We start from the raw sequence: 22,759 nt of genomic DNA, 5'->3' as shown, positions 1-22,759 counted from the left end.
TGGGTTAAACTGAGAGAGCTGCAGGGCAAAGATTCCATTTAAGGAGGAGATCTTAGGGAAATCCAAAGACAACAGGGGGAGAAAGTAAAACCAAGGAAATTAGAGGAAACTGAAGCCTCTGGCACCACAACTACAGGAAACATTAAACACAGCTCAGCTCCTAGCAAGATAAATATAAAACTTTACACTACACTAAAAGCTTGATAACCTCAGTTCCTATTACCAGATACTTCATGGCTGACTTTCAACAAAAAATGACAAGTCCTGCTAAAAGGCAAGAAAAAACACAGTGTGAAGAGACAAAGCAGGCATCGTCACCAGACTCACATAGGACACGGATGTTGGGAATATCTGATGGGGAATACAAAATAATGATGATTACTATGTTAAGGGCTCTAATGGAAAAAGTAGGAAGAATGTATGGGAATATGAGAAGAGAGATGGAAACTCTAAGAAAGAATCAAAAACAAATGCTAGAAATAAAAAAACCCACCATGACAGAAATGAAGAATACCTTCAATGGGCTCATCAGTGGACTAGATACAGCCAAAGAGAGAATCAGTGAGCTTGAAAATATGCCAATAGAAATTTCCCAAACTGAAATGCGAAGAGAAATAAGAATGAAAAAGAAAAAAAAAGGAGACTATCCAGGAACAGTGACAATGACAAAAGATATAACACACATGTAATGAAAATACCAGAAGAAGAAGAAAGAAGGTAGCAGAAGATATATTTGAAGTAATAATAGCTGAGAATTTTCCAAAATTAACGGCAGACATCAAAACCATAGGAAGCTCAGAGAACACCATGCAGGACAAATACCAAAAAACGACACCTAGACATATCATATTTACGTTACAGAAAAACAGAGAGAAAGAGAAAATCTTGAAGGAAGCCAGATGGAAAAGAATACCTTACCTATAGAGTATCAAGAATAAGACTTATGCCAGCCACCTTACCTAAAACCATACAAGCAAGAAGAGAGTGAAGTGAAATATTTAAAGTATTGAAAAGAAAGAAACCCCACCAACCTAGAATTTTGTATCCGGTGAAATTATCCTTCAAAAATGAAAAAAAAATATTCTCAAAAAAAAAAAAAAAAAAAAAATCAAAAGGGGTTTGTTGCCAGTAGACTTGCTTTGTAAAAATTGTTAAAAGAAGTTTTTCAGAGAGAAGAAAAATGATATAAGCAGAGACTCAGATCTCCTAAAGAAAGGAAGAGCATAAGAGAGGAAATAATTGAAAATAAATGTTTTTTTCTTATTCTTAATTGGTTTAATAGATAATTGTTCAAGGTAATAATAGCAACAATATATTGGGTGATTATAGCCTTGGGGTGAGTGAAATAAAGACAGCAATGTTATAAGGATGGGAGGGAGGAATTCAAGCACTCCCTTAAAAGGTACCTGCACTATTGGTGAAGTAGCATAGTGTTATTTGAAAATGGATTTATTAGCTGGAAATGCATATTGCAAACTCTAGGATAATGACCATTTTTTAAATAAAAAGAAGTATAATTGATATGCTAAAAGAAGACAGAAAATAGATTCATATAAAGTGCTCTGTTAAAACCAGAGAAAGCAGAAAAAGAGAAGTAAAAAAAGAAATGAAGAAAAAGTGCAATGAACAGAAAACAATTACAGACAAGGTGGTTAGCAATCCCATTATATCAATAATTATGTTAAATGTGAATGGCTTAAATATAGCCATTAAAAAAACCAGAGACTGTTGAGAAGATAAAAAGCAAGACCCAACTATGGTTATAAGAAACCCACTTTAAACATAAAAACATAGATAAAAACTAAAGGGGTAAACATATACCATGCTAACACTAATTAAAAGAAAGCTGGAGTAGCTACATTAATGTCAGACAAGGTGGACTGCAGAACAAGGAAAATTATCAGGGATAAAGGTGGGTAATAATAATAAAAGGGTCAATTCACCAAGGAGACATAACAATCCTTAACATGTATGAGCCTAATGACAGAATGTCAAAATATGTGAGACAAAACTGATAGAACTGAAAAGAAAAATAGATAAATCTACTCTTGTAGTTGGAGACTTTAATATCCTGCTATCAGTAATTGACAGATCCAGCAGGCAGAAAATTGGTAAGGATACAGTGGAACTGAACAGCACCATCAATCAACTGGATCTAACTGACATGTGTAAAATACTTTATCCAACAAGAGCAGAATATACATTCATCTTCACGGGGAACATTCACCAAGACAGACTACATCCCAGGCCATAAAACACACCTTAGCAAATTTGAAAGAATAGAAATTATACAAAGCATGCTTTCATACCACAATAGAATTAAAATTCAATAATAGAAAGATAGTTGGGCAGTCCCCACATATTTGGAGATTAAGTAGCACATGTCTAAACAACATATGGGCCAAAAAAGAAATCTCAAGAGAAATTTAAAAATATTTTGAACTAAGTGAAAATTAAATAGAACTTATTGAAATTTGTGGGATGCAATGAAAGGAGTGCTTAGAGGGAAATGTAAAGCATAGAATGCATATATTAAGGCAAGAAGAAAGATCTAAAATCAATAATCTAAGCTTCCATTTTAGGAAACTAGGAAAAGAGCAAATTAAATCCAAAATAAGCAGAAGAAAAGAAATAAAAATTAGTGCACAAATTAATGAAATTAAAAACAGGAAATCAATAGAGAAAGTCAATGAAACCAAAAACTGCTCCTTTGAAAAGATCAATAAAATTGATAAATCTTTTTCTAGGCTAACTAAGAAAACAGAGAGAAAGAAATTACTAGATTACTAATTAGTAATTAGAAATTACTAATATCAGAAATGAGATCAACATTACTGATCCCATGGACATTAAAAGGATAATAAAGGAATATTATGAGTAAGTCTATGCCCACAGATTTGATTAGAAGAAATGTACAATTCCTTGAATGACACAATTTATCAAAATTCACAAAAGGAAAAATACACAATCTGGAGAGGAGGAGGAAAGAAAAAAAAAAAGAAAAGAAAAGCAGAAAATCTGAATAGGCCTATATCTACTAAAGAAATTGAATGATAATTAATAACTTTCTAAAAAAGAAAGCACAGGCCCAGATAAGTTCACTGGTGAATTCTATCAAATATTTAAGAAAGAAGCGATACAAATTCTCTACAATCTCTTCCAGAATACAGAAGCAGATGAAATACTTCCTAACTCATTCTATGAGGCTAAAATTACTCTATACCAAAACCAGGTAATAACATTACCAGAAAGAAAAACTACATACCAATGTCTCTCATTACCACAGATGCAAAAATCCTCAACAAAATATCAGCAAATCAAATCCAACAATGTACAAAAAGAATTATACACCATGACCAATGGGATTTATTCCAGGTATGCAAGGCTGCTTTAACATTCAAAAATCCATTAATATAATCACATCAACAGGCTAAACAAGAAAAATCATATGATCACATTGATAGATTAGGAAAAACATTTGACAAAATCCAACACCCATTCATGACTTTAAAAAGCTCTCAGGCCAGGTGTGGTGGCCCACACCTGTAATCTCAGCACTTTGGGAGGCTGAGGTGGGAGGATAGCTTGAAGCCAGGAGTTCAAAACCAGTCTGGGCAACATAGCAAAAACTCCTCTCTATCAAAAAAAAAAAAAAAAAAGTGAATACAATAAAATAAAAGCTTTCAGCAAACTAGGAAGAGAGGGGAATTTCCTTGATTTGATAAAGAATATCTATAAATAACCTATAGCTTGCTGGTGAGTAACTGGACAATTTCCTTCTAAGATCAGGAACAAAGGAAGAATGTCTCCTTTCACCATTCCTGTTCAACATCCTACTGGAAATCCTAGCTAATGCAATAAGATAAGAAAAGCAAATGGAAGGTATATAGACTGGGAAGGAAGAAATAAAACTGTCTTTTTTCTCAGATGACATGATTGTCAATGCAGACAATCCCAATGAATTGAGAGAGAAACATCTCAAAGTAATAAGTGACTATAATAAGGTTACAAGGTTATTATAGAAAAGTCAATTGTTTTCCTACTTAGTAGCAATGAACAATTGGAATTTGAAATTAAAAACCTAACACCATTTACATTAGCACCAACATAAAATAAAATATTTGGATATAAATATAACAGAATATGAGCAAGATCTATATGAGGAAAACTACAAAATTTGCATGAAAGAAATAAAAGATCTAAATAAATGAAGAGATATTTCATGTTCATGGATAGGAAGATCAATATTGTTAAGATGCTAGTTCTTCCCAACTCTATGTATGGATTCAACACAGTCCAAAGGAAAATACCAGCAAGTTATTTTGTGGATATTGACAAACTGATTCTAAAATTTATTTGGAAAGACCGAAGACCAGAATAGCTAACGTAATACTGAAGAAGAAGACAAAGTCGGAGGACTGACACTACCCAACTTCAAAATTTACTATAAAGCTGTAGTAATCAAAACAGCATGGTATTAGTTAAAGAACAGATAATAAGACCAATGGAACAGAATAGAGAGCCCAGATAGAGCCCCCCAAAATATGGTCCAATGACTTTTGATAAAGGAGCAAATGCAATTCAAAATTCAATATAAGGAGGGTAGTCTTTTCAACAAATGGCGATGGAACAACTGGACATCAATATGCAAAATAAATAAATTAATTAAAATCTAAACACAGACCTTACACCTTTCACAAAATTTAACTAAAAATGGATCATAGACCTAAGCATAAAATATAAAACCATAACATTTCTAGACAGTAACATAGGAGAAAATCTAGGTGACTTTGGGTTTGGCCATGAAATTTTAGATACAACACCGAAAGCAAGATCCATGAAAGAAAAAATCTTTAAGTTGGACCTTACTAAAACTAAAAACTTCTTCTCTGAGAAAGATATTATTAAGAAAATGAAGAAAAAGGCCACAGACTAGGAGAAAATATTTGCAAAATATATATCGGATAAAGAACTTGCCTCCAAAATATACGAAGAATTCTTAAAAGTTAACAAGAAAACAAATAACCCAATTAACAAATGAGCCAAAGATCTGAACAGACACCTCAGCAAAGAAGACATACAGATGGCAAATAAGCATATGAAAAGATACTCAACATAAAATGTCTTCAGAAAATTGCAAATTCAAACAACGAGGTAGCACTACACACCCATTAGAATGGCTAAGCCCAAAAAACTGACTATACCAAGTGTTGACAAGGATGTGGAGTAACAGGAACTCTCATTCATTACTGGTGGGAATGCAAAATGGTGCTGCTACTTTGGAAGACAGTTGAGCAGTTTCTTACAAAGCCAAACATAGCCTTAGTATACACATTACTTAGGTTATCCAGAGAGACTGAGAGACAGAACCAATAGGACACACAACACACACACACGAACACACACACACGCACACACATACACAGTTGTCCCTCAGTATCTGCAGGGAATTGGTTCCAGGAACTCCCATGGATACCAAATTCTGTAGATGCTCAAGTCCCTGATATAAAATGGCATAGTATTTGCATATAACCTATGTAATCCTTTCATATATTAATACTTTAAATGATCTCTAGATTACTTAAAATATTAATACCTAATACAATATCAATGCTATTTGATCTGTGGCTGGTTGAATCTGCAGATGTGAACACGTGGAAGTGGAGGGCTGACTGCATATACAGGGAGAGAGATACAGATATAGGCATATGAGGGGGGTTTAATAGGGCACTCGGCTCATCCAATTATGGAGGCTGGGAAGTCCCATGATAGGCCGTCTGCAAGCTGGAGCCCCTGGGGTGCCAGCAGTGTGGCTCAGTCCATGTGTGACGGCCTCAGAACCAGGGACGCTGGCGGTGTAACTCAGTTAGAGCCTAAGGCCTGAGAAGTGGGAGGTGTGGGGATGGGGGTGCTGGCGTAAATCCTGGAGTCCCAAGGCCAGAGTGCCTGGGGTTCTGATGTCCAAGGGCAGAAGAAGAGTGTCCCAGCTTCAGGAGATGGAGAGAGAGAGAAAGGAAACCGCCTTCCCTTGGCTTTTTCTGTTCTATCTGGGCCCTGTTGGATGGCACCTACCCAGACTGAGGGCGGATCTTCCCGCTTTACCAGTTCTCTAGATATTCCTTAATCCAGTCAAGTGGACACCTGAAATTAACCACTGCATCACACAACCCAACAGTCACATTCCCGGGTATTGGCCCAATCACGTAGAGAACTTATGTCCCTACAAAACCTGCACATGAATGTTTACGGCAGCTTTACCCATGATTGCGCAAAACTGGAGGCTGCCGAGATGTCCTTCAGGAAGTGAACAGATCAACAAACTGTGGCACACCCGTTCAGTGGACTGTTATTCAGAGATAAAAAGAAATGAGCCACAAAAAGATGTGGAGGAACCGTAAATGTGTATTGCTAAGTGAAAAAAGCCCATCTGCAAAGGCTAGGTATGATACGCTATGATTCCAACTATCCGACATTCTGGAAAAGGCAAAGCCATACAGAGCACAAAGATCAGTGGTTGTCAAAGCTCAGGGGAGGGATGCGAAGCTCTCAGGCGGAGCACAGGGGATGTTTAGGCAGTGAAACTACTCTGTATGATACTGTAATGTGGGTACGTGACATCAGGCACTCGTCAAATCCCACAGAACTGTACGACACAGAGAGTGAACCTTAATGCCAACCATAGACTTTAGTCAATAATAATATACCAATGTTGGTTCATGAATGGTAACAAATGTACCACAATACTGCACGACGGTATTATAGGGGGAGCTGTGTGCTCGGGGAGGGGAGTATGTGGGAGTTCTCTGTACTATCTGTTCCATTTTTCTGTTCTAAAAAATAAAGTCTATTAATTTTTTAAGAAGTTCTTATAGAGCACCTAGCCTGTTAGGTGCCTGATAAATGTAGCTGGTGTTTTTGTCAACCGTGGGCAGTCACACAGGAGCCAGCCTGCTAGAGATTTAGTTAGGAGATCTGGGTCCTGGGCCAAGTGCCGCCACATTCTAGCCAGGGGCCATTGGAGGTGGCCCTGACCTGTCCAATCCCTATTTCCTCAGCTCTAAATGGGGGTAAGAAACACTCCCCCGCTCAGCGCCAATGGGAGCACGCAGTGACGTGTCTGATGACAGTAAAGCGTGTGCGAACGTTCTACTGACTCCACCAGGCCGGAGGAGGAGCAGATGAGAGGGGCTTGGGGAGACGTCCTCACGGCTGCAAGGCTCCCTGGACCTGCCTGTCGTCGTTAATGTCAGCCTGAGCCAAGACCAGGGACTAGACCGCCTTACCAAACATGGCTCTGCCTAACTCTCGGGCCTGGGAACATTTTGGGGTCTGGCACGGTGCTCCCATTGTTCATGCACTTGTGACTGTTGTCGCTGCACGAGGCAGCCCTGGACTGAGACTCGGAGGCCAGTTCCTGTTCTGTCCTGCTGTGGGAGCTGTGTCTTTATCCCTCTGAGCCGTGGTTTCCTCCTCTGCGTAGGGGGACGCGGTAACAAGACTGGGCTCACCCATAGAGTGCGCATTCAGTCGCCAAGCGGGTTTGTAAAGCACACACACCTGCCAGGAACGACGATGGTGGCTGCAAACAGCGAAAGAGCTACCGTTGGGCCAGGCGCATACTTCCTGACTCCATCCTGAGAGCAACCCAAGGTGGATGTTATCGGCCCTGTTTTAAAGGATGCTGAGGCTCCCAAGGGTGCAGTGTCCCCTCTAAGGGCTCCGCAACAGTAGGTGGCAGAGTACTGGAACCCAGCTGCCTGGCTCGGCGGCCGGGCTTCCCCGCAGCGCTGAATCCCGCTGCCGCTATTCCTGCAAGGTCTGCTATGCAACAAGTGCAAGGAAAGGGAAGGTCTACTTAAAAAATAATTCAGCTTTTTTCTCTTTTGTCTGTGTTTTGGGGGTGGAGCCAGACAATGGGCACAGATCCTGTTCTCTCCACCCTGGAGGTGACTGAGGATGAGGAAGGACAGGTGCCTGCCCGACAAAGGGGCGGCAGGTATGAACGCACGTCACCTGGCGGCACGCCCAGGGGCGAAGTCAGCACATGGAACGCAGCCCGCACTTTAGCAGGCCCGGGAGATTAGTGTCTGGGCGAGGGATGGGGACGTCGAGATGGCATTTCTCTTGGCTCACTTGCTTTTATTAAAAATGATTCTGACGCTGACTATTCTGTAAGCGTGTGGGGCCTCCGTCCAGAGAGGCCCATCTGACTGCGAGATAATTTCAAGCTGAAGAACATGGTTTGTGCCCGACACCCCGCGTGAGGCGCTGTGTGAAGCTGGCCTACTTATCCTTGGCCTCCCGTCTCAGAGGGGAGGGGGCGATCGATGTTTATGTAGAAGAGAGGCTTCGCTAAACATTCCAAATAAAAATACTTTTAAATATTTCAGCACATTGTTAACCAAACACATTTCAGCGGGGCTCACTCCAGATGATGAAGGCGCAGGCGTCAGATGACTCACACTCGTCGACGGAGCGAATCTGGTGAGGGATGGCAGCGGGACCCAGACACCCACAGGATAAGCGGGTTGTCGGGTCTGACGCCTGCGGGTTTACAGAGCACCTACTGTATGCCACACACAGTGCTAGGCCTCATGAGGGTTCCCAGGGTTCAGGGAGGTTGGTCTACCGCCAGGGGCAGACACTTCCCCCTCGTCTGCGGTATGTAAGGAGCGCTGTGGTCGCGGGCGGCGCTGGGGGCTGCTGGAGCAGGTGAGAGGGCACCCGGCCCGGCTGAGCGCCAAGGAGGCTGCTTGGGGACGAGGCCCAGGCAGTGGCACACGAGGGGAGGGGTTTCTGCAGAAGGCAAGGGCCCGAGGGGGAGGACCTCCGAGGTGGCCGGCCACTCTGGCTGAGTGTGAGGTTATTGGTGGTGGGGGACGCAGAGGGGACAGGAGGCCAGCCTCCAAGGCCCACACCTCTCAGCTGCCCTCCCTGGGGGTGTGGCCATGAGATGGAGTCTGCAGGCAGCTGATGTCCTGGCTTCCCACGGCCTCAGCCCGAGGCTGACAGCGCTGCAAGTCCTACTGCCCCCCGCCCCGGCCCCACAGTGCCCAACCCTGTCCCTGTTTTTGCAGAGTAAGATGGCAAGGGCCTGGCACTCTGTCGGCACTGAGGGAGAGTCCTGTCTCTGTCCCCAGCACCTGCAGAGCACCTGGCAGGAGGTGCCCAGGAAGCATTTCCTGAGAAAGGAGTGCCGTGAGAGCAATGCGATCGCTGCGGTGACATTTAGATGCCCCACTTACTGAGCATTTCCTGTGGGCAGACGCTGCTCCGAGCACCCTCCATGCTTTGTGTCCTTTCATCCACACCCAGGTTTTTATGAGGCAGGTACCACTATTATCTCACTTTATGGATGATGAACTTGAGGCTCCGAGGAAGTTACACAACTTGCTTGCGGTCACAGAGCTAGCATGTTACCAAGCCCAGATTTAAAACCAGGTTTGTGTGATTCCACAGTCCTGGCTTTGAGTCTATTGCCAGCAAACCAAGGCAGCCCCAGGAGTAGGGTGGGGGATGTAACTCAGGAATTCAGCAGGCAGTGGGAGAAATGCTTCTTATTTAGGTCAAAGAGTATGCAGCAAATATCAGACATCAAACTATGCCATTCTCAGATTTCCGTCTCCACACAAGGGCGGTGTGTGTGTGTGTGTGTAAGTGTGTGTGAGCTCTCATGGGAAGGGGAGGTGAGGAAGGCTCCCCAATCCATTTTTTCTTCTCTTGCAATCATGTTTCCGTTGGTTACCGGGAGGGACCTTTAACTTATATCTTAAAACAGCAGAACATCTGGCTGCGAAGTAAACAAAGGTTCAGAAGCCCCCAGAGATCCGACTCATGTTAGATGGACAAGGTGCCCGGCTCAGATGTTCCCTTTGCAAGTGAAATGTTTGTCTCTCGTCATAGCTGGTGCCAGTGATACCGCCTTTTACTGCCTAATCTTGAAGCTGTCCTCCTCTCTTACCATGGAGATGTGACATTCCACTGTGGAAAGAGTTGAGGGCAGCATCTCCATGATAAGGAGCTTGTGAGTGCAGTTTACATGAAATAAATGCATCTTCATGACAAATTTCTTTCTTCATTTGATTCTGGGCAACGAGAGGGCTGTGACATCCCAGTTTTGCTGATAACATCTTCAATTAGATTTCTGTGTTCTGCTGGAAATTCTAGAGTTGGAAATTAAGATCCTTAATTTAAAAAAAAATGACAATTACATTGGCATGCTGGAGAGCGTAAGACTGCATATTGCTAAATTCCATCAAGCTCCTGAACAGTCGTTGACAGTCTAGCAGAGAGGTTGCAAGCCTACTCGGGGAACCACGAGCACAGGGTGCAGATGAGGGTTCCCTGGGTGGGGTGAGGCGGGGGATGGCCGGTGTTGGGGGAGAGCCACCTGCAGGTCATTGCCAAGTCCTAACTTTTGTTTTGGGTGGTGAGTTTGTGGATGCTCATTCCATTATTACAAACAGCTAATTTAAAAAGCTAACTAAATAAAATTAGGCTACGCGTGGACCATGGTGTAAATGTCTCGTGAACCAGGATGATGGTTAATGGAATACTACACACCTGAGGTCCAATAAAAAACAAAACAATCAAAACTAAACCTATTTAAAGGGATGGTTTGAGATTTTGATTTGGTCATGTGCATGCTTTTTCTCACCAGTTTTGATTTTTTTCCTCACTAATCTTTTCAACCACCATTTTTCCTCTCCATCTCAATGGCCAGGTCTCCACATGTGGGTTATTTTTGTTCATAACGATCTCAAGCATTGGGGATCTGGTTAAGCCCTCTGGTGGGCACCGAAGTCTCATTAGGGTAGAAGGAAGGTCCTGCCAACTTCAGGAGAGAGGAGGATGCATTAGCACTTTGATGCAGCTGGTGCTGGGTGTGGGTGATCCAAATGGGCTGGTGTTTTGCACTGGGCATTCAGAGGAGGGAAGGAAGCCCCTGCCAGTGAGACCACTTCTGCTGGGAGCCCTGGTCTCACACTCGGAACTCTCTGCGCCGACGATGTAAGGCATCTTTTACATTGGCGTTTGGCTACTCATCACTCACTGGGAACTGAGCGAAATGCCTTTGCGTGTTCTGGGGCCCACGTGCTAAGCCCTGGAGGATACGGAACACACAGTGGGTGCCTCTTCTGGGTCACACACCATGCTACGTGTGTGTTCTCTCTTCACCCTCAGAGCAACGCTCCCCTATTCCTTCCCCCATGGTCATACATTACAATTGTCAGCTGTGCGTGCATTCCTTTGTGTGCCTGAGGGACACTGGGTATCAAGGGGAGGGCAGAGGGCTCTGAAGTCAGACTGGTCTTGGTTCAAATCCCGGGGTTCCCACTGCAATACTTGACATATCTGTTTAATTTCACCCCGTTAAGCTCAGGTTTCTCATCTGCCAAATGGGAATGACGACATTTATCTTACAGGATTGTGTCAGAAGTAGATGAGATAATTCATAACAAGCACTTTTAAGGTTTCCGTTGCAGAGTAAATTCTATTTTTTTTTTTTCTTAAGAGAGTAGGATCTGTAAATAATTTATCTTCATATTCCTGCAGGGCCCAATACCTGGTAACACATTCATTAGCTGTTTGTTGAATGAATGAATGAACGGATAGATGAGTGCACGCTCTTTGAACATGAGAACCCGTGTTCTTCCACTCTTCACAGCCTTCGTTCTGGTCAACCCCACAGCAGGTCTGGGATGGGGCAAGCTGTCTCCCTCAGCACGGCTCTCAGAGCCCAGCCAGGGCTTAACTGGATCCGAGGGCCTGAGAATCCCTTGGCTCCGCGCCGTGGAGGGAAGGAAAGAAGACTTCCTGGTCTTTCTGCTGACACTTGCCAAAAGGAAGAACAACCAGTCAACCACAAACCTCTTCTTTTGCTTCCCAAAGCTTCCCGAGTGGTCCTAAGAAGGTGGCTGGCTCCAGATTCTCCTTTTTGAGATTCAGGGGTTCCAGACCCCCAGCCTTGAGAAGGGGCAAGGACTGGGTCCTGAGACCAGGGGCACAGGCTCCCTATGCCCAGCTTTAATGCCCAGGCTACTTCCCAACCCCCAGACCCTGTTATTTCCTCCCAGGACGGGTGGAGATTCCAAGGATGAGGGAGGGGGAGACCTGGGGCAGGCGTCCCCTCCTCTCTAGTTCTGTCTTCCCAGCAGGCCCGGTGCTGGGTGAGTTGATTTCTCACCCCCCTGTTGCCCCTCTCTCCCTGATGCCAGCCTCGTGAGCCCCAGCTGCTCGCGAGTCCCTCACTCAAGCCCACAAGCGCTGCTGGGTGTGGCCGTGCACTGGGGACAGTGTGCTGGGAGGAGGCAGGGGGCTTCAGTGCAAATCTTGCCTTCGCTACTCACTGGCTACGGAATTTTAGACAAGTTGCTTTTGCTCTTGGAACCTCGTGATTCACGTCTGTAAAATGGGACACTATTACCCACCTCCAAGGCCCGGTGTGAGAATTAGCAGCGATATGTGCACATAGGACATCATCTCAAAAGGCCACAACCACCAGCGGCTGTTGCTCCCCCTGTTCCCTCTACTCGGGGGCTGACGTACAGCGAAAGGCCTGGTAGATCCCAAGCCCCGGACCTGCTCACCGATATGAGCTAAAAATAAATATTTTTCTCATTTCCTTAGCTTGGTCAGCAGGATGGAGAGACCCTGGCAGGCCCCGGAAAACCTCGCCGGGGCCCGAATTGTGGGCAGCCCCCGTGGATCCCGCTTACGGGCGGCAATTGAAGAGGCAAACAAAACATGACAAGCTACTCAGAATTAACAATGGGCCAGATGGTAATGCTAGTTTGAGGCAATAAAACATGATAAATAGCTTCCTGCTGCTGCGCTGATCAATTTCACTGTTTAATAATTCCGCCCCCTCACCCGGCCCCTCCGCAGGATCCCGCCACGACTCCCGCGTTCAGCCCGCACCGCAAACGCTTCTTCACTTTCCGAAGGCGTCAGCAAAAAGCGCCGCCGCTCGACTGTCACACGGGCACACTCAGTCCTCGAGATGATAATTAATCTGCTTACTTCTCCCGAAGACGCCCCATCTCTCCCGGTTGCCGGGGGAGGCTGTAACCGAGCTGCCGACTGCAGAGACGCGACGGACGCGCGCACCTTGTGGACTCCGTGGCTGTTCGTATTCCCTGACTTTCGCTTTTGAATTAAAGAAAGCGGAGCTTCCGAGCGCTCGGTGGTCATCTTACTGCGGGATCAATTAGAAGGAGAAAGCAACCGGAAGGGAGGTGGAGCTGGGTTGGTGTCGGTGCCTTATCCACCAGCCATGTCTCTGAGCCTCAGTTTCCTCCTCTGGACAATGGAGATAATCCTGCCTACCTCCAGGAGAATTCTGGCCAGTGCTGCCCGTGGCAAGTGCCTGGCAGTGTGCTTGGCACATAGGAAACAGCCAACGACTGGCAGCCGGTGACGTCATTAAGCAGACACGAAGCAACCTAGTGAATGGTGCCCGAGAGCTGGTGCCCTGCAGGAAGGGCCTGGTGCGTGCGTCCCCATGGTCGGGAAGTTTCTAGCCCAGGGGGGTGTGGGGCAGGATCTGCCAGGCCAGTACCGACTGTCAGAACACCCCCCAGGGTCTGCCCAAGTGGTGTCCACTAGTAAGTAACTGCCCTGCGCCGTCAGCGAGGGCTCCAAAGACCTCAGGGCAGCCCTGGGGAGCAGGTGCTGCGGGTGCCGTTTTACAGGTGAAATGGTTTTTCAGGCTGACACCGGATCACCCAACCTCTGACTTCCTGTCTGCTCCAGGGAATCGCAGGAGCAAGCTGCTCCCCCAGGGGCCCCTCCTCCGCAGGGAGGCCACCGCGTGCAGGGCCAGGCGGGGCGCCAGGGTGCTGCGGGCTCACGGTCACCGTGTGATCTCGGTCACCTGAGCTGCGGTTTACTCGTCTGTGAAATGAGACTCGTCGCCTACCGCACTGGTTCACGGGGATGGTTAATGAGACAACACGCATGAAAGGACGCGGCAGTTTTGTGGTGAGCAGTACAAATGCTGGTTACGGTTATTACAATTTTTTTAGAAAAACACCCTCTGTGAGGAAAAAGATCAGAAACTCATCCTGCCAAAGGAGGATTCTTCTAACAGAATCCTTCACTACAGAACCCAGGGACTCAAGAGCCAATTCTCTTGTGCGGCATTCAAGGCTTTGCCGGCTCCCCGAACTCCGTCTCTGCCCCTTCCTGCTTTCCTTTTTGCTCTGACCCGTCTGAACTCCTCGGGGTGGCATGAGCCCAACAGCCTCTGCCCTGTGGCCAACGCCAAGGCCGGGCAGCAGCCTGCCGAGTGTCCGTCCCCTCCCTGTCCACCAGCTTACTTGGCACACCCTGACGAGGAGTCCTCCGTGGGGTTCTCTGACAGCTCCTCTGAGCTTCCCTCCACCCAACCCCGCATCACACTGCCCGGCGCAGGTTTCTCATCTGCCTCCCAACTCTACGGCGACTTCCTTCAGGGCACGAACCAAGTACTGCGCGCTCCAGTCTGCCCAAGGCCTGGAAATGTGGGCCGAGGGTCGAGCGAATGAATGAATAACTGAGTGTCCCCAGTCTGGATGGAATCAAAGCCTTAAGCAGAGACAAGGGAGGCTAATGGTGGAATTAGAATTTGGTAGCAGACTGTGCCCTGGTTTTAAACCCAGCTCGATCCCTGGAATGACGTCTAGATCTGATAGGCTCACCTTCCTCCTGTCTCCACCTGGACCCTTGACAAGGAGGAACAGAAAATGTACCACCCGTGTCTTGGGGACCCCGAGGGCCACGGTGAAGGTGGCCGTTAGGTACCTGAGTCCCGCTGGTCCAGGGCCATGGAGTTCCACCTCCGCGTGATGTCAATGTAGAGGATGTCCACGGCGGCCATGGACAGGCTGCTGCTGCTGAGTCTGCAGTTCCTGCCGGAGACGGGAGGGACACGTGTCACTGCGAGACCCAACCCTGTCCTGTCCTGTCTCTCCTCCATGCTGCTGTGGACCGGATGTTTGTGTCCCCCTAGAATTCATAGGCTGAGACCGCAGCCCCCCAGTGTGATGGTGTTAGGAGGTGGGGCCTTGGGGAGGTGAGCAGGTCATGCGGGTGGAGCCCTAGTGAGTGGGATTAGCGCCCTCCTAAGGAGCGACATGGGGAGCCTTCTTCCTCTCTCTGCGCCCCACCACAGGGGGATGCAAGGAGAAGGCTGTGGCTGCAAACCAGGAGGGGAGCCTCACCAGACACCGGATCTACCAGCACCTGGGTCTCAGACTTCCCGGCCTGCGGAACTGTGAGAAATAAATGTTTGTGCTTAAGCTGCCCAGTCTGTGCTACTGGCAGCCTGAGCTGAGATGATGTTCCCTTTGCTTGGGCCGTGTTCCCTGTGTGGAGTGCCCTCCCTTCCCGCAGCTGGAACCACTGAAGGGTGTGTGGCAGGGAACGGTGGGCGAGAAGGCTGGAAATGTGCATGAGGTTCGGTCCTGTGGGTTCCTGCAAGTTTAGCCATTTGGTTGGTTAGGGGTCTAATGGGCTGGGAAGAGCCAGGATTTTAGGAGAGCAAGTCTCGAGTTGCATCCTGGCTCTGCCACTTGGAAGCTGTGTGGCCCTGGTTAAACTATTTCACCTTTCCGAGTCTCAGTGTCCTCATCTATAAAACAGGTGGTCTTTATTAATGTCACTGCATGTCAGCTTGGCCTTACACAGCAATGTAGGTCCCTGCCTACTCCAAAAGGGACAGAGAACGCCATATGTCAAAAAATACACCCTGTGTATACAGCTTCACCTTCCTATCCATCAGTCTCCGGGAGGAGGGGGCAAGCTGGGCCTGCCAGTGTCCAGGTGGCTGACTGTGTCATGCTCAGGTGACCCAATGATGACAGCACATCACCAGCACAGGCTGAAGCTGTTGCTGTTGTTGAGAAGCAATTCCCCACTGGAAATGCTCCCCAGATGAGTCCCTGAGGCCGAATCTACAGGGGCTCCAGGCCTCTGCACTTCACCCATCTTAATCTGTCACTTGAAGTTTTCACAGAAGCCCTGAATCAGCCACACTAAGCCCAAGACTTATAGAGCAGAAGGGCACAGGCTGGGTCCTCTCCCCTTTGTGTGGGCTGACACAGCAGCACCAGAGAGGTTCCCGATGCTCATTCTTGACTTCAGAGAGTCACCTGGAAGTGACAGGAGGAGGGGGGGCAGGTCCTGAGCTTCAGCCGTTCTGCTTGTCTAGGTGCAGGGAGGCCACAGCGACCAGGTTTTCAGCCTGATGTCAGCACTGCTGCTCCCTGTCCAAGCCTTCGGGGGTGTGGGGGGTGGTTAGAATCTTCCCCTTGCTTCCACTGCTCTTTTTATTTGCTCTGGAAACGTGGGGCGGCATCTGGCAAACTGAAACGAGTATGACTTGGGCAGCAGAGAGATCAGGATTTAAATTCTGACTCTGCTACTTTCTCTAGCTGCGTGACTGTGGGCAATTTCCTTAAACCTCCCGTGCCTTTATTTCCTGGGCTCTAAAATGAAGATAACGATACCTGCCCACGTGGTTGTTGAGGGAGTGAGTACACGCCAAGGCCCCGGCTTGGTGCCTGCACCCGGGAGGCCCACTGCAGTTGTCGGCTCCCTTCCTGACCTCTCCCCTCCTTTTCCCTTTTCCTCTTCTAGAACCACCTCGCCCTGGAGGCTGCCCGAAGCCGACCTTTCAGTGATGACCCTGCCCATTCTGCAGAGATGGAGCTCACCAGGCAGGCTGCATGTGCCTTGGGCATCCTGAAAACTAGACCTCGGGGCCAGCGGTCAGGTTGGCTGAACTACATTCAATGCTCTTTCAACTTCGCAGATGAATCCACATCCATCGCCCCAGCTGATGATGAAGTGGTTCTTTGATTTCCCATTTGTCATTATCCCCTGCGTGAATAGCTCCGTTAGGAACCGGACAGGGGAGGGGTTGATTGGCAAGCAGGGTTTGGGCATTCAGAGGCTCCTCTCCAAGCCCGTGCACACCCCTAACGACGGTGGCTGGGCGTGTGCCCAGCACGGTGCCCAGACAAGGCTGGTGGTCCCTATGTATAATTCCAGCACACTGGCCCGTCCTCCCTGCTCGCTTCCCTCCTTCCCACCGTATTTCCCAGGCACCCTGCCTCCTCCTGGGCTCCTGCTCCACATTTCAATCACCAGTCACTGTGGCAGACTTCAAAGCACATCAGTGCACAGTTATTGAGTCCCCGTAACAATATGTCAGTGGACGCAGAGGTTTTCACGTCACCTGTCACCAACGTGGCTATCTCTACTGGGTTCTGCTGGGGACGATGTTCCAGTCTCTCCCGAGGTATTCTCACAGCCCACGCTGCTAATTTTCCAAGCTTCATTAGGAATGGCCACAGGTGTTCTCTAATTATCATATCAGTGTCCTCTGGACTACCTGCTTCCCCGCAAGACGGGAACAGTCTGCCTGCCTTGCTCTGTGGGTTAATGGAGTATAAAAAGGAAAACCAAACTGACCACTGGAATATAGTGATTTTTCCTCTGACAGGTAGAAAATAGAAGTGTCAAACCTTTAGCAGGAGCTGTAATTTACGAAAGAGAATTCTCCATTTATCCCCTTTCCAAGGTAGCTCGGCCTCCCTAGTGGTGTCTGCAAATACGGTTGATTGTAACATCTGCTACTGGGACGGAGGAAGGATCCATGCTGGCTGCAGTCGACAGGAAAGGCTTCAAAAGAATTTTGATTCTGTAGGCATTTCTTGGGCACCATCTGTATGCAAGGCGTTTTCCTGCTCATCAGCTTTTTGGGGCTTTATAACCACTCCACTAGGCAGGTATTCCTTGTCCCATTTCTATGAAAGGTAAGTTGAGGCTCAAGAGAAGGGACGTGACTTCCCCAAGATCGCACAGCTGGGATTCACATCCAGTCCTTCCCTGGAGGCTAGAGTAGTGGGTTTGGGAGCTGTGGGGAGGCGGCCCCATCCAGGGCCACAGGAGAAATTCAGCCAGTGAGGTTGGAGCCTCCAGAATGCTCCTGTTGGGAGCTTTGGGATAGCGGGCTGGGAGTAAGGCAACCGGGACCACTTGGAAACAAGTTTTCCTAGGTTTGTTCCCGTGGTCACCAGACATTCTCAATCAACTCAAACAGGGAATGACTCCAACAATCAAGACATCAAGACTTTGGAATGAAATTTTTATCCCTCTATCCGCTCAATACAGAATTTATTTTGTGCCCACTCTGTGTAGGTGTATTCCCGGCCTGTGAGCAAGGCGGAGCTGAATGGGTCTTGGATACGGCTCTCAGAAAGTCTGAGTGACCTCGGAGTCTGGGTAAAGCTGCGAAGCCTTGGTAGCTCTTAATCACTGGGACCAGGTTCCCCTTATTCCCAGGGATGCGCTTCCTCAAATGAGTAATGAATGGAAGGATGAATTCTTCAGTGGAAGAGAAGTCCAAGAAATATGGTAACATGAGAAGCCAGAAAAATTCCTAAGAAAGGACAGGCTAGAGACGTACACGGACAAAACAAGCTCTGGAGTCAAATGCACATGAGTTTGAATCTTGGTTTTGCCCTGTGGCCTTGCACAAGTCACGGAAGCTCTCCGCATCTAAATTCCCTTATGTGTACAGTTCGAATAAGGCTCCTCCCCACACGAGGCTCTTTTAAGGACTAGCCCAGTGCCTGGCCCACACGGAGAAGTGACAAGTGACAGTTCCCATTCTTCCTCTCGGATATAGAACCGGTTTGAAGAAATGTCTTTTTTCTTCCTCCCAGAATCAAAGGAATTTGGGCACATATGATGGGAGAGAATCACAAACCATTCGAGTTCATTAGGAGCCCAAGTAGAGAGAGATTTGAAATGATCATCCTTATTTCCTCGTAACTACTGACATCTCATGGGAAACTTAGGCACCAAGTCTTTCCACTCCATAAAATCCTATTTATGGAATTTCTTTTGTGTTCATCCTTCTCTGTGCAGAACAGAAGCTTATTTTTCCTGGAGAGGCGTCTATAAGGTGAAAGCTAAAAAATGATCAATGTTTATTTTAAAAACACAGACTAAACATCCAGGGGGAAAGAAGACAACTCCAGGTTACAATGTATGGCTTTCATAGGCCATTGATATCCGTGGCAGAGAATCAATCTCACACTATCGCTGGACAGGGATCATCCCAGAAGGGTGAGATTTTTGAAGTCACTGAGGAGTTAATGACAGAGTGGGAAGCAAGGCCCTTACACCACTCTTCTAGAACATTCTAACACATCATGTTTCCTCTCCGAGACTGAAACCCCCCGCAGCTACCCACTGTGAAGCATATTAATAGCTCCTTATGATAAAAGGGACTGGAAGGGAAAAAAAGAAAGAGAGAAAGCCATTCTCTAATTCAAAAGGAGACCCAGGATCGGAAGACACAAAGTGGAATAGCCCCGCACGAAGCAGATGCTCCAGGTGCAGAGGAACGGCTACATTTCCTGGAAACAAACCTGGCTTTGGTGAACTGTTTAATTCCCGGGCTGCCGTGATGGCGAATGTGGCGTACGCACACGGATGTCAGGCTACGTTTGGAAAAAGCGTCCTGAGTGAATGACTTAGGATGCCCCCAGATTAGTCACACACTGCAAGGAGAGTAAGAAAAATGCGTTTCCCTCAAAGAAAGCTGTCGAGCTGAAGAATCAATCAGATAATTTCTATTTCTTGGAGAAAGAGATGCCTCCACACCCCAGCGATTATTACAAAATAAAATTTTTAAAAAGAAAGAAAAGAGAGGTACTTAATTCACGGTAATATGTGCTACCATTACGTGCCTCCTGAGGAAATGACACGAAAAGCTGCTTAGATAGAGTTAAGTCTAGACAAGAGAACAACAGTTCATTACTTCTCATTTCTTGGTGAAAAAAGAAAAATAGAATATGGGCAGGCTGGCATTAGCATAATTCACTCCGAAAACTGCTGATCTGTGCGGCACATTATGAGCGATGGACACAGAAAATAAATTCAACTGGAGTGTTTATCATTTCCTTCCCTCCAGTTCTCGTCAAGGAACTCGGAGAGAAGGAGTGGGTAGAACAGATGAAAAGCCAAGTTCAACTTCTGCCATTTGCGTGGGAGCGTTGAGAGGAATGTGCGTCTCACCAGCGAATATGTCTTTTCCAAAGTGCTCCTGAGAAGGGCACTTGGTTCGATTTAACATATGGCATAAATATTATTAATTCATAATGAAGCAAAATTTAAAGCAAAGTGGAAAGGAGAGAGAGAGAATAGTTGTTAGCGAGAGAAAATGCTTGCTGTTAAATTTAGCTGGCAGGACTGAACATACTCAGATAAATCTCAAAGCAGAGAATGTCATCTTTTACAATTAGGTTGCTGTTGGGGTTTCTTGGTACGTTTTAAAAGGAAAAATCTATTAACAGTTGTGCGATATTTTCTCCATTTCTTCCTGCATCCTTAAGTGCTACAGACATGTGTTGGGTAGCGGGCACAGGGGATCGCTGAGTCCGGGGCTGGCTGCCGGGTCCCCACCTGAAGACATGGTTCCTCGGCTTCACAGTCACACAGATTAGGAATGATGGCTGCAGAACCTAATGGTCTCTAATGTCACAAAAATTGGGTTTTCATGCAAATGCCCTTAATTATAGAGAGCAAAAGGATGGAAAGTCATAAAGCCTATCACATAGAAAGAGATTTGTAGCGATATTTTTGACATCACCCAGTTCTAGTCTGAGAGTGTTTTAAGGATCTTCTCTTTGCTAGAATCTTCCTCAATCCTGTTTTCAGGACTGGGTATAGCTGTAGCAGTCCTCCTGGGAGGACTCATACCAGAGGTCACCCACCAGTGGTCTCTATGAGCAGGCATACTTTGATGGAACCCACAGTGTTTAAAATTATTTTTCAAATTGCTAACATTTATATAGGAGTATTGAGATTTTACACAAAAACTGATATCTCTCTAGCTTCTCTTAACAACTCAAAAGGTCTGGGGATACTGAGTCCCAGCAGCCCCTCCTTTGGACAGGGGACGTGCTCTCCAGCCCTGCCTTCCTGCACCTTGTCTATCCAGCCCTCTGCGCTCGTTTATGCTTCCTGCCTGCCCTGTAGGCACTTGAGATGATAATTCTTACTGTTAGCTGTTTGTTTCAAATCTCCCCCTCTCGCTACGTTTTGATAGGATTTTATTAGGAGTAAAAAGGAAGCATTTAAGTTTCCAACATCAATTTAGCCTGGATGCTAAACCTTTTCTGCCTTCTAAACACGGGCCACGGATGCGATCCATTCTCAGGCTCTCCCAGCCTCCTGGACTGTGCGTCCCTCCCTTTCCTGCCTGGCAAACTCCCTGCCTCCTCTGGGGGACCTGCTTGATTCCAACAGGTGGACGAAGCACCCCCTATTCTGTCCTTGCAGCACTCTGAACACAGCCCTGCCGGGGAGCCCGTGAGCCACTGGCCCTCGACTCTGCCAAAGGATGGCATTTACTCATTTGTTCACTGTGTGCTGTCTGTTAGACTGAGAGTCCCTTGAGGGCAGGCCGGGTTCCATTATTTATCTTCGAATGTCCTATGGCTACCAGGTGCTCTGGAAGAGTTGTTAGGTTGAACCAGACATAGTCATTTACAGCATAAGGCCGAGACAGGACAGATCTGACAGGGCCGGTGTTCCCATAGCTCCCAAGATGTCGCCTGCATGAAGCCAAGCCATCTCTTTGTTCTCTCTGGTCATGAATTGAGTCTTCTGTGCAATGGTGCAGAGGCTGGGAGGGCCCAGAAAGCTCCTGCTTTTGCTCCAGAAGGCCTGGGCCCCGGATGTGTTATGCTGAGAAAAGCACCCCAGCTTGCTCAGCCTCATCATTCCCCAGGGTCGCCAAATGCTTCCACAGTGCAAGTGCCCTCAGGACCTGGGACCTCTGCCCCTAAGCTGTTTCCTTAGTTTACAAGGTCCAAGAATCATAAAGGGGCAGAGACTGCCTACCTATCTTTTCCCTTCCTCCTGTCTTTCACTAAAATGGGATAATACTATGCACAGTTATTTCCTGACTTCCTGTGCAGATGGTGGTAGCCAATAAGATGGAAGGGGAAGTCACTGGATACAGCTTCAGGGAAAGCTTTTTAAAGGGATCTAATTCATCTGGTGAAGGCCTTTGTTCTTCCTGCCTTCTTCCTTCTTCCTGATTGGAACTCAAATGTGATGGCTGGAATCTGAGCAGCCATCTTGTGACATAAGACAACCCTGAAGTTGGAAGCACATGCTTAGGATGGATGAGCAAAAAGACGGAAAGTGGGACGTTGATCATATTGTGGAGTCGTTAACCAACCCTAGAACCCCCAATGGGAAGGTTCTTATTATAGGAGAGAAAATTGCTTTCACTATTTAAGCCATTTGTAGATGGGTATCTATTTCTGAAAGTCAAATGTAATTCCTAAATGAGTCAGAGGGTGTCATGTTAGCCAGTCTTTTCAGTGCAAATAATAATGTGTGCCTGCTGACTTTTTAAAAAATTCCCACTGTCAAATGGAAATAATAACCACAAGGCTCCCACTGAACAAGCAGCTCCCGTGACCCAGGCATTGGGCCAGGGGATTTGTGATATATTATCCCAACCTCACAGCAACCCTGCAAGGCAGGAACGATTATCCCTATTTTGCAGAAGAGGGAACTGAGACTCAGAGAAGATAGGGGATTTGCCCAAAGCCACACGGATATTAAATAACGTGCTTGGCCCTGAAGCCAGACCTGTCTGACCCTGAAACCTGCGCTCTTTCCACTGGACGCTTTCCTCCCCTGCCCCAACCTGCCCCCTGAAACTAAAACAAAGCCCTTCTCAAAA

At 46.9% G+C, this 22,759-nt stretch overlaps 1 protein-coding gene across 2 annotated transcripts in view; it reads right to left on the bottom strand.

Annotated features, from left to right (window-relative positions):
• The window catches only part of TTLL11 (tubulin tyrosine ligase-like family member 11), a 237,765-nt gene that overhangs the window by 19,395 nt on the left and 195,611 nt on the right, over nt 1-22,759 (bottom strand). For both annotated transcript variants that reach the window (XM_012664401.1, XM_012664400.1), the window contains one exon: nt 14,785-14,891. In XM_012664401.1, the coding sequence (XP_012519855.1) occupies nt 14,785-14,891 (107 nt within the window). The remainder of the gene's footprint in view (nt 1-14,784; nt 14,892-22,759) is intronic.

Source organism: Propithecus coquereli, unplaced genomic scaffold (genome assembly GCF_000956105.1).
Source record: "Propithecus coquereli isolate 6110/MARCELLA unplaced genomic scaffold, Pcoq_1.0 Scaffold89, whole genome shotgun sequence".
NCBI classification, from domain to species: Eukaryota; Metazoa; Chordata; class Mammalia; order Primates; family Indriidae; genus Propithecus; species Propithecus coquereli.
This window is presented reverse-complemented; position numbering and strand designations above follow the sequence as displayed.